We start from the raw sequence: 12490 nt of genomic DNA, 5'->3' as shown, positions 1-12490 counted from the left end.
ATTTAAAAAAACAACTTTCGAATACCAGCTGAGGTGAAATGTTTTCTCATATTCTCACTTTAAGCAACACCCTGTTTTACACATTTCCTGTTATAACACTGGCATTTTGACCATTAGGTATCACTAGTGAATGAAAAGTAATAATTCCATTTTCACCAACATCATGCAATAGCCTGTGGGGGTCAACTGAGATTAAACTACGCACTTCATGACATTATTAAACGCACAAAGAAACAAAACGCAAAGAATGTGCCAAGACACTGAACGCCTCTGTGATTCTTTTCTGTATGATGGGCTGTTGTGGTTGAATGTCCTCCGTAAAACCTTTAGCGTAAACTGATCCCATTTAAATGGACCTTTTAATAATAATAATAATAAACTATTTTATATAGCGCCTTTAAAAGTAGCATCTCAAAGCACTTTACGTAAAAATATTAAATTAAAAGATACACATAACAGTGCAGGCAGTAAAAAACTAACCAAACAATCAAAATAAAAAGTCAATAAAATAACAAAGTAATCACATGAATCACATAAAAGCTACCCTAAAAAAGTACGTTTTAAGGGACGATTTAAAAACACTAAGGGATTCTGCATTCTAATCTCAGAGGGCAGGGAATTCCACAATTTAGGAGCCAAAGAAGAAAATTCAGAAGCACAGTATTCAGTATTTTAGTCATAGAGGAAATGAGGTGGCTAGGAAGATAAAGGAAGAATGAAAGACTTTATTAGAAGGAGACTTTAAATGGTTAAAGACAGCCCTTTCCTTGTCCTCTTTCTTACAACTGTTTTTCCGAAGCAGACTTTCATGGCTTTTGGAAGAACAGCATTAAACCCTGAGGCGGTAAACCCCTTTATAAACAGGAGAACATCAGTGACACATGCTGCTATAATGAGTTTATTCATTAAAACGATAAATTAGACTTTATCGCTTTCTGATAGCTCTCTGTCTCTCTTTTTCATATGTTAAAGATGACACAAATAATGCAGAGAATTAACACCAGGCCTGTTTTCATTATAGATAAAGAGAAGCCATGGCAGTAATACATTCAGATATTGGTGCTTAATTATATCAAACACTGCCCATAGACAGTTTGATAACAGCGATATTGTGTTAATATGGAGATAGGACTGATATGACACTAAATTGCTGATTGTTTTCATTCACAAAGTCTTTAATTTTTCATCATATAATCTATTAATTAATTATATTAGAGAGGTTTATCAGATGGTTCGCATGACATTATTCCAACACCAGAGCAGGGATCACTGAGCAAGCAAAGAGGGGCCAGTCAAAAGGGAACTAAACACTGACAAGAAGGAAGAATAAGAAAGCATTTACAAGTAAACCGCAGTTTTATACATGTTAAGCCTTTCAGAGCACAGTGTCTGTGCTTGTGGAACTGTGGTGTCACACGCCCAGGGGCGTAATTTGTGGGGGGGTTGGGGGGGAGATAACCCCCCCAATATTTAAATCTATGCATTACAACCCCCCCCAATATTTATACCATGATCACATGAAAAATATGCAGACCCAAACTTCAACCCCCCCAATGTTCAAACCAAATCTACGCCCTTGCGCGACACGCCACAATACCAAACTACTATTAGGTTTCAGTTTGTGTCACAGGATATTGTAACTGTATATACTTGATTGGTCCCTCTTAGCCAAAATAGTTTTTGTTTAAGCAATTAGCCAGAACAGTGTGGTTGAACAAAATGTTACAAATACACCGGTAAGTAAGTAAACAGTTATTTTTATAAAGAGCACCAGAAAAATGTTATGCATGTTGATTCAAAGTTATTTATTAAACAATATCTCACAAAAAACAATATCAAATTCAGTTTAATTGTCCGATAAAAAAAAAAATAAAAAAAAAGAACTATACATGATGTCTTCCCTCATTTTTCTGTTGGGAAAACTGCCAGTGTGTCTGCAGGGTACAGCTAGACACATCTTGAGTGAGGCAATCGTGAGCTGAGGATCAAAGCTTAATTTAATGATACAATTAAATTAAATGGAGCATCAATAAATGGGCGTGTGGGACAGATATCGAAGGTTATTTGTTGCAGTTCTTCAGATGAAAAATAATGTAAGGTTTATGTATTCCAAAAGTCCTTTTGTTTGCGTTACTGGAGCAACATGTCTCCCATTAACAAAGCTTGTACACAATAGAGCACAGTATTCAGAAGCACTAAAGGTCTCTGACTCCACCCTGCCCGCTATATTCTGCCCAACTGATAAGACTCTCTGCCTACATGAATTTCCTTTGACTGTATACTCTCATTAGTATCCTTCCTTTCAACTATCTAGCATCAGATATCAAGAGTTTTTTTTTTCTTTTAAAAGGTCAGTTTATTTTTCTTCCTTTGTTAGCTTTCTTCCTGTCGTACCGGTGCTGCGCTCGGGTTTAACCCAACCTTGAAACTCTGAAAACAGCTAAAAAGAAAAGGTCTGTATTTGGGATGATTGGTGAACCGTAGTACAACATTTTAGCTAAAGGTGCTGAGTGTAACTTGTTCGGGAAACACATTTGAAAATTCTTTTTTTTTTTTTTTTTTTTAGTTTTCTAGATTATTTTTACAAATCCATTTGGTGAGACTAGTGCACTGAAAAATATTATATGATCAATAAGTTATGACAACATATTTTTTACATTGCTTTAACTCACCAAAATAAGTTAAGCAATTTTCAACTTTTTTTTAAAAGTTATACAAGATTCAACTCATTTTTTAAAGTCAGTTTAAAGTCCAACTGAAATCAAAATTGACCCTATTTACTTTGTTAGCGCATATTACTAGTCTTGTGGTGAACAATTAATCCGTGCAAGTTAAAACACAGAAAAAAATTGTTTGCCGTCGTAATCTTTAATCAAAGTCTGAAAAGTTACTTCCGGTCTGGAATGGCGTCCCTTCTCTGATGACGTAGGTTTGAGGACTTGGGTTGGGAAACGCTTAACCACTCCCCTCAAACCGTTAGTCTGTAATGAGTGAGAGATGGAGAGGAGGAGCGCTAGAGTAAAACCCTGCCCTCTGTTCAATATTCCGTTTCACTGGGAAATACGTCACAGCACTGGAGAAAAGTCGTTTGCAACTTCCGGTTCACGCGGACTTTAATGTAATTTAAGTTGAATTGACTTAAACATCCAAGTTGATTTAAGGCAGCAACTTTTTTTTTACAGTGTGGTGCAGAAATTACACGGTTAAAAGTGAATTATTAACCACGACACAGAAAGAAGAGAATCTAAACAAATGTTTTCCTGTGCACAAAAATGTATCCTTTGCATTAGAGATACCTGTGATATGGCGTGTTTTACTGAATGGACAATTATGCTTCTCGATGAAGAACAATGATAAGCCAAAGTACTACTGCAGGAAATGGATTTGTGCTGATTTTGATCTAATCCACATTTTAATCACCACATTATTTGTCCAAATATTCTGTGTATAAGCCCTTACTTTACGAGCCTTGGCTACTACCACCCAAGCAGATAAGCCACTGTGATTGACCAATTAAAAGGTATTTCAGGACCTATGAGAGAGCATGAAGGAGAATGGAGACATGAATGGAGCCTCGGTGAGTGGCATCAGATAACAGGGTCAGAAAAATAAATGGAGCCCTGGGAGCTGTTCGAGTCTTTTGAATGATCTGCAGATGAAGGCACTGGCACGGCAAATAATGAGGGCATCATTTCGGCACGCTGTAAAAGTGGCACAGATTCATATAACACAGATTTCTGCAGTGGTTTTAATTCGTTTTAATTCTGTACATGTAAAGAAAGATTGAAGATTCAAAAGAAAAAATGAAGTAACTGGGTAAATCATAATTGAGTTATGAGCGAAATAGGATCTCATTTCAGATGTTCTGTCCTGTGGCAGACGGGTGCTCAGACTCAGAGGAAACCAAGAGTGAAAATTTATATCAAATTCAATCAAAGTTTCAGCGCTGGATTACTTACTATGTCGTTATGCCTTTGTATGGCTGTAAATTGTATATTAAGAGCTTAATTGAAGACTTAAATTAATTTTCTGAATTTTCAAATGCCATGATTGTCCAACCTTTTCATAGTTTTTTTTCCTAATTTGAATGATCATATTTAACTATAATTGTATTCATTTATTAATACAGATTTGGGCACTGCAATAAGACCCTTTAAACGAAGAGAAATTTCAAGTTTTGATATGCTGTCAAATTTAACAAACGTCTGTGTGTGTGTGTGTGTGTGTGTGTGTGTGTGTGTGTGTGTGTGTGTGAGAGAGAGAGAGAGAGAGAGAGAGAGATGTGAAAGGCACAGTGGGTTTTTATGTCCGCGTGAGTGTAGGCTATGCATGAGATGCAGTGTGCTTGATGTCATCATGTTGATAGGCTGCTTACGAATACACGTTTTAGCAAATCAAATTAGCCTACTCAAAAGCTTAACCTCACGATTATTCGCAACATAATAAAAACAACAACAGGCGTGGTCGCATATAACGCAGCGTATTCTATATGAGTGGCATACTGAAAGCTGTGCTGGTGTCCATACATATAAAAAAAAAACTACCTTGTGTTTGCCTGCTCGATTTTTCCTTTCCTCCTTGTCGTGGGGCTCTGGCCACAGTTGACTGCTGGAGCCGTACGGGGGGCTGCTGTTTTCACCACTAGACACCGACGAGTTTCTCTCTAGCGCGCGCTCGCATTGATACGGCTGACAGAGTGCGATTCCCCCCTCCTGGTACCTGCCGTCTCGCTCACTCTGCTGCCGCTGGAGGCTGTGTTCCTGATGCTGATGCTGCAACAGCAGCTCCTGCTGGTTTCTGTACACTTGCTCCGATCTGCTGATGCAGTAGTTGATGGGCAAGCTGCTGCCTAACAGTAACTGAGCCTGGGGCTCAATTAATTGCCTCTCCTTCTCGGCTTCCTCGCGTGCATTTATCTGTCCTTGAACAGAGTTTGGCAAGAGTAGCTCAAAGGAGGGGTCCCTTTGTTGATTATAACAAGGTTGCTGCAGCAACTGGTTTTGGTCTCGACGCCCCCCCTCCCCGACGCCACGTTGTACAATCTCTTGTTTGTAATTAGCACTCTTTTGGCGCGTATCCCGCGTATAAGAAATGTGCGAAGGCAGAGGCGGCGGCAGCAGATCAGATGGGGAGGGCTGCGGGGAAACGGAAGATTTCTGCTGAGGAGAATGGCTGCTCTGTGAGAGCCCCTCAGTATGACACTGATAGCCAGATGAGGCCCCTGGAAACGGATGCGGCTGCTTGTCGTAAGACTGACGGTCACTGTGCGCTCCCTGTGCGAGGATGCAGCGGCCGGTCAAAGGCAGGCACTCGCCGTTCCTGGTGCCGCGGTCCGGACAAGACTGTACATGTCGGCTATGATGTGAGGAGGTGGATCGCTCCTTTATCGATGGCGGTGGGGGCGGCAGACTAAAGAGCGGGGCGACTGGACTAGATCCTTCCTTCTGACTGTCACGAGCGTCCGCGTCGTTGGTGTGCTGCTGGTGGACAGCTCCCGCGTGCCGATGCCGCATCCCCTCAATATCCGCGTCTTGTTGTGGTTGCTCCTTTGCCTTGTAAAGCACCGACACCCATTCATTGCGACGTACCCCAAAAGAACCAATCTGACTTGTCTCATTGGTGGGCTTGAGCAAGACCTGCCTCGTGACGTCATCACCGAGATGAACACCGCCCTCGTGTGAAAACCGCTTTATGTTTACAGTTGATAAGATTAAACCTGAAATGTGAATTGGGTATTAGCAAGGTCATGCACGCGGCGAAAGCTGAATGTCTTGGCGGGATTTTCTTTTTCAAGCCTTTGCCATTGCATGGCAATATTAAAAAATAACGAGCATCACTTCACATGACAGGTGCACCGCTGTTATAAACTGGTTAATGTTACGACGTAAAGCCTGTGTCCAAACCTCCGCGTGCATAATGATAACGGAGGGTTTAGTGCAACTTGCAAGACAATGAGGCAATATCTGACGGGCAGAATCAGTCAGGACGATTGCGAGTCTGATATGGCTTTTAATTAAAATTATCATTAAGTTTTAATGGACAAATAAACTGATCTGTTTATCAGTGAATCAATTTAGAGAACATACCCAAAAGAAAATGTTGCTCACAAAGACCAGCAAGAGTTAGCAAAGATAGGCTAATCATTGAAAAGCATAAAATTAGTAAATTCACTATAGAGGTTTCCATGGAATATTATTTGTAAGATTGTATTCATTTCCAGGTTTTCTGTCAGCCCTGTTTTATATAACACTATAGGTTCTGTAAACAAATAATGAGCCTAACCTGTTTTAAGAAAAAGATGTTTGAATAAATTCTGCTCCAAAAAAACAACACTGGTACTTTGACTTCCTTCTCTCCAACAACCTCTGTTCACTACTCTGACTGACTGTTGCATAATGTGGAATAAATAATACTTAAAGGTAGGCCTACAATATGTAAGAATTTTGTATCAAAATATCCAAAAACCACTTGCACAGTGTTATATATTTCTTTCAATTGTGTACTTACATTATCCTAAATGTTTCCAAGAATATGTCAATTCAGAGAAATTCACAATTTTAAATAGTCACAAGTCCCTTGTCACTTGTCGCCTGTCAATGACGTAATATCCGCGTTATCCCTGGTTTCTGCTTGTACTGCCATAGTAACTATGGCGACAGACGTGGACAACTGCGTAACGTCTAGCAGCACTCTGTTGTTGTTTCGTTCAAACATTATGGACCACGGCAAGACTTTGGGACAAAAGGAGAAACAAAACGAGGATCAATATCGGCGTGGCGTTTTCGAGATGCCAAGAGCTCCGCGTCCGCGACAAACTTCGACTTGACAGAGACGGCACTCTTGCATGTACTTTATTAGACAGGTTTATTGAGCAAATGTACATAAAACGAATCAATGTTAAGCTCAACATGATGAAATGTTAGAATCAGTGTTATTCTAATGTTGATATAGCTTACTGCTAGTCTCATACAGCCAACAAACTAACACATATAACATAACTTTCAACACACTCATGCAGTTTAGTATGATAGTGTAGACCAAGTAAAACAGCGCTGCGTTACCTCACAACTGACCAGTTTAAGTATTAATTCAGCACTTGCAGGTAGTTCGGTCAGTAGAACGAAATGTCCTCATTCCTTTATATCCGTGGGACTCGCATGTGGCGCTGATATCTGTCTCTCATCAGCAATCGCAGGTCGCTTCATACCACAGTCATGTTAAAAACATGAATGTATTCACTCATCCATAAACATTATTTCCCATAAACATTATTAGATCCATCGGCATGACGACAAGTTCCATGATTCCGCTTATTCACTGCGTCATCAATCTACGCCTTTGTTATTGTAAGAGGTTAGCGACCCCTAGCAGTGAAAAAATTTACATATTGTAGCTTTAATAAAATAAATAAAACACAAGGATGACTAATAAAGAATGGGTCTTCCGTTTGTCGTTTCGATATTTATGCTCCTTGACTGACACACACACTTATCAGAAACAGTTCAGTGGTTTATTCTTGAATAAATTTTAATATACTGTTGTCAAGCTGATATTTTTGCATAAAAGCATAAGATGTGTATTCCAATACCAAAAATACATTATGGCATATCAAAGAGATGGACACTGGAAAAATTACAATTTTTTTGCAGATTCACTGCTGTCATGTACCACAGCGACATTTTTTTTAATAGTTAGAATCCTTTATGCACGTGTAAATATGATTGTTAAATATTTCAAAAAGTGCAGACAAACAGTTGTTAAATATAATTTTTTGTTTGTAATTTTGTATCTTTGAATACATTTTCCACCTACACACACTCGTAGCTTGTGCAATAAGAGGTCTCAGTATAATTTTCAATCCTCAATCACTGAATGCCACTTCATCATCCAATTTCTGTGTGATAAAAGTCTACATTTAGCATGTTAGAGATAAAAGACTTAAAGCATTTGTGAATGGCCAGGTATGCCTTTCCTCAATAATATCAATGATAGTTTACTGAGGACATCCCATTATGCTGGATAATGAGAATGGAGATGAGTGTTGGAAAGAGTGAGCAAAAAGATGGGTTTACATTGTGAGGATCAAATGTCCCCTGAAATCACCTACAAAGAAAAACTGTCATCACATGATAAATGGCTTAATATACAAAAATATATTAAATAACTTTACACATTTTAAATTAAAATCTATAAATGAAGAAAGATTTTGTTTGAGGGTTAGGTTTGTGGAACAGATTTAAAAGAAAAAAGCTGTCGCGAAAAGCCAAAAACAAACAAACATGGCTGATAGCATCTGCCTTTACCAAAGAAACCCTGAGAATTTAGGCCAAATTACTGTGAATGAATAAACTGATGTCTGAATGAAAGATGACAGAGCATTTACAGAAACTCATTCCTTGCAATGCAATAAAAATATCAGCAAACTATAAAATGAGAAATTGTGTAAAAATTTAACTGTTGTAATATCTTGATACATCATATACCCCAATGTTTTGAGTATAGCTTTTTAGTAAAAACAAAACTTTCCAAATCCCATTATTTATAACCAGTTTTACTCACGCTGTCAGATAGCAAAAGATATGCACAGTAAATGTCAAGGCATTTTGCAATCCATATCTGTATTTTTTGCACAATATTCTCATGCACCATTATTGTATTATTATTAATAATTATAATAAAAATTAATGTGTTATACACACTGTTATCAAAAATATCAAATATAGTGTTTAGTAAAATATGAAGAGAACAATTTATCAGTGAGAGTCAATTTATAGAGCATCCTAAAATGAAGGGCGACAGCCTGCTTGCACGAAAAAGTAACCTGAATCTCTCTCTCTCTCACACACACACACACACACACACACACACGTCTAATGATTCAAATGCCTCTAATTTTAAAAAGAATCAGGCAGACATTTCTGTCAGTTTGCAAATGGACAGTATGCACAATTCAATATGCAGCATACAGTCCCTAACGTCTGATAGACACCTCTGAAACACTCATCACAGAGCAATACAATCTATGAATGTAATGAGAATGATACAACAAATCATCTCTTTCACATACAAGGATATTTTGAGGGGAAATGAAGGACCTAAACTGAGCCGACAAGAGTCGTGATCCACAAAGATTATTATAAATGCCTAGTGGGAGAGGACGAGAACCAGACTTAATGCACCAGACATGCTTGCTTTTTAAAACAGAAATTACATTGAATTTGCTCAAGCACATATTCAAATTGTACATTTTATGCAATGAAATCTAGAGTTGAAAGATTTGTTTGTTAAAAATAGACAGCCTTAATGTAGTATTTGCATTGTAGCTTGAATCATTTAGGACCCTTTCAGCCTAGATCTATCACTCACACTGGTTTTGATTTTTTTTTTTAAATTAATTTACAATTTAGTATTTGCTTTTTGCTCCTTTATTAATGTTGCCGTTGTTACGAACAATGAGGAGAGAATATGTTCATACTGATCAGCTTGCTACTATGTAAAGACCTGATTTTTTCTGGTTGAAAAAACAACCAACAAAAAAATGTAGCCTAAACAGCATATAAGAAAGAAAAAGAAAACCTTGCCAAATTTGATTATAAAACAAACATGTAGTAAACGGCCCCTGGATTTATGGAGGGGTGGAGGGTGTCACATATTTTTCATCTTCCCTGACAAAGGTTGTCAGTAGGCTATAAATGAAAGGGCAACACGAAGATAGGTCAGAATAAATCATCACAAAGATATGCTTCAAAGGCCTTGAGAAATCTTCTTTCATCACATCTGGTCTGCCATTTTAAGTCTAATACTAACAGAGGGAACCACATGAAATACCAAACGTGAGGCAGTGAGTTGTGGCATTAAAACTTAAATGTCCAGTAAGTTACAGAATCTCCACTCTCTTACCTTACACTTTACACATCTTCATTCGGATCCCTTTGAAGGCTCTTGACAATGACATCAGCACAACATTAATAATAATAATACAAATATAAATAAGAAGCGCACGTAATTTCCAAGACTAAAAAAAGCAAGTCCACACAGACACAATTCCTCGTTGTGACGGTCTAGTGACGGGCATGCCCTCCAGCGCGTGAATATGCATGCGACCGATGGCGCGAGAAATCTCTGTGTTTCCCCTTCACTTTCATCTCCAGATGCTGAACGTTTACCTCTTGAAAGGCATCTCTAAACGGAATATAATATAAAACACGTCCACCGCAGTTAATTAGGCTACACGTCGTATTTAATTGAGGTGGGGGGGGGGGAGCAAAAATCCACGCGAAAGTGTGTTTCACGTACAGCACACTGTTGGTTGCAACATCTACTGGACCGTCACGCCGTAGTATTGATCGAAGATCGTGAGAGGAGGGTTATATGACCTTGTGACGTGTTGTAAATTGATGGGGGGATCCCTGTTCTATTTTTAGATCTTGGTTGTTGAGAGACTAGCGGGGGTGGATGAATAGGGTGGGGGCTCGGGGGTTCCCGTGCACGCACAAACCACAGCAAAATTGATCTTAAAATGATGCATGCAGCATTCGAATAAAGGGATTCTATATGGACGCATCACTGGAGACACCATTTTGCCGTTCTCTTAAATTGACTATTGTTGCTTTTACATCGTGGTCTTTATAAATGATAATTAAATAACAAATACATTTTAGTAGCACGAGGACAGAAATGTTTCAGCGATATAGCATGTTTGATGAAAGCAAATATATGTTAACAAAGCAAAGATGTTAGAATTTAATCCTGGGATATTATGTTAATTTTATTATGCTTACAATGTTGGATTTTTGAGTATCATTAGGAGTCATTGTAACATGAATCTGTGCTGATCAGATGCTGATACATAACAACCATAAAGGTTTACACACTGCTGCTGTGGACTCTATATTGCGCATACAGCCGAATATCGGCAGTGCAGTGGATGAGTGTTTGGAAACCAGCTCTCATCTCACAAGGATGGAAATCTTGCATTTGTTTACAGCCGGACAGAGTATTTCTTTTTAATCTGGAGGCAACTTTAGTATCTGACATCAGCTCAGTGGCATGTGAACCAATTTACTGGAAAATTTTACAGATCCAGGCTCAGTCATGAAAATATCATATCTACGGTGTAATCAGTGTACTGCTGTCAGTCATTTCTGCTTATTTCAATTATCTCTTGATTGTCACTATTAATGAATTTGCTGTAGGTTTAGTCATACAAGAAAAAGAATGCATTTCAGCCCAAAATTAGCCTACTCAACACAATTGTAGCCTATACGGTGCAAGGTGCATCAGAGTCAAGAATAAAGCACAACTCCTTTTTCAATTATCTTTAAGAGGATTAGGAACGTTTATGCACCATGTTTGCCTAGGGGCCATTATTTGACATGAGAAGCCCGTCACTTAAAACAGAATTGAATGGGATTCCTTTGTTTGTGTTAAGCAACCTCAGAGTGACTTTATTACCAAAGAGGGTGCAAATATTTTGAAGGGGAAACAGCAGGTTCCCACTGTCTGACGAGGCTGGGAATAAATCCAAAATCAGCCGTTTGCATCAGGAGCGAATGTGAGTGAGCCATATGTTCAGTTTTTTAATGCCATATCTGATTAAAATCCATCTGATTTCACCTTCCCACAATTCCATTCTCCTTTCACTGAAGAAATTCCATGGTAGGGACACACTGACTTATATTTAGGATATGTTTAACCTTGAATACCTACAATGCAGTGAGACTAAGACTTTATGCATGACTTTTGCACAAAGTTAGGCAGGTACTCAGTGTCATGGTTGGTGTTCTTTTCTTGTGTGGAATTTACCCTTACATTAAGCCTCAGCATCAGTAATATACTCTCATGTTTGGAGTGAAATCTGCTTTCACACAAGATTAAGTGACTGTACTCAACATGAATTCATGATGTCCTAATTAAGCCCTGAGCACACCTGAAGGAGAGTGAGTCAGTCATCTTAAAATTCACCTCACTGGAGTGGAAGGCATTCAAGATGTCACCTGATGTCATTCAATGTATTTTCATTATCTGGACAGACATCCTATTTTACTATTGTAGACCTCCAAGCAGTAACAACAACAAAAAAAATCACCCAAAAAATTAAACTTCTGTCATCATTTACTCACCCTCATGAATGAATGAAGCATTTATATAGAGCTTTATTGTACTATTATTACAATCATATTACAATCAGTCTCTCCTCAATCACCACCAATGTGCAGCACCTGGATGATGCGACGGCAGCCACAGTACGGCGCCAATGCGCTCATCACACGTCAGCTATAGGTGAACTTTTATTTTCTGTGGAACATAAAGGATATTTTGAAGAACTGTTTTTGTTCATAAAATGAGTCAACAAAGTCCAAAACAACATTCTTGAAGTCAATGGTCTCCATTGGCTTTCACTGTACGGACTAAAACACTTTTTCAGAGGAAAGAAAGTTATACAGGTTTGGAACAACATGGTGAGTAAATGATGACAGAATTTTCCTTT

At 38.4% G+C, this 12490-nt stretch overlaps 1 protein-coding gene across 4 annotated transcripts in view; it reads right to left on the bottom strand.

Moving 5' to 3' along the window:
* kcnn1a (potassium intermediate/small conductance calcium-activated channel, subfamily N, member 1a) overlaps window positions 1-10058 on the bottom strand; it is a 32254-nt gene extending 22196 nt beyond the window's left edge. For 3 of the 4 annotated variants that reach the window (XR_014607173.1, XM_084120394.1, XM_084120395.1), the window contains exon 1: window positions 4545-6314. Coding sequence is in view for 2 of the 4 variants with exons in the window: in XM_084120394.1 (XP_083976520.1) it covers window positions 4545-5513 (969 nt within the window). In the remaining 2 variants the exon portion in view is untranslated. Of the gene's footprint in view, window positions 1-4544; window positions 6315-9900 lie in introns of those variants that run through there. The other variant, XM_084120396.1, reaches the window with a different exon arrangement.
* Window positions 10059-12490: the final 2432 nt, after the last annotated feature.

The sequence above is a fragment of the Abramis brama genome (genome assembly GCF_963993115.1).
Source record: "Abramis brama genome assembly, chromosome: 7".
Lineage (NCBI taxonomy): Eukaryota > Metazoa > Chordata > Actinopteri > Cypriniformes > Leuciscidae > Abramis > Abramis brama.
Note: the sequence above shows the minus strand (reverse complement) of the source record. Positions and strands in the feature narration are given on the sequence as shown.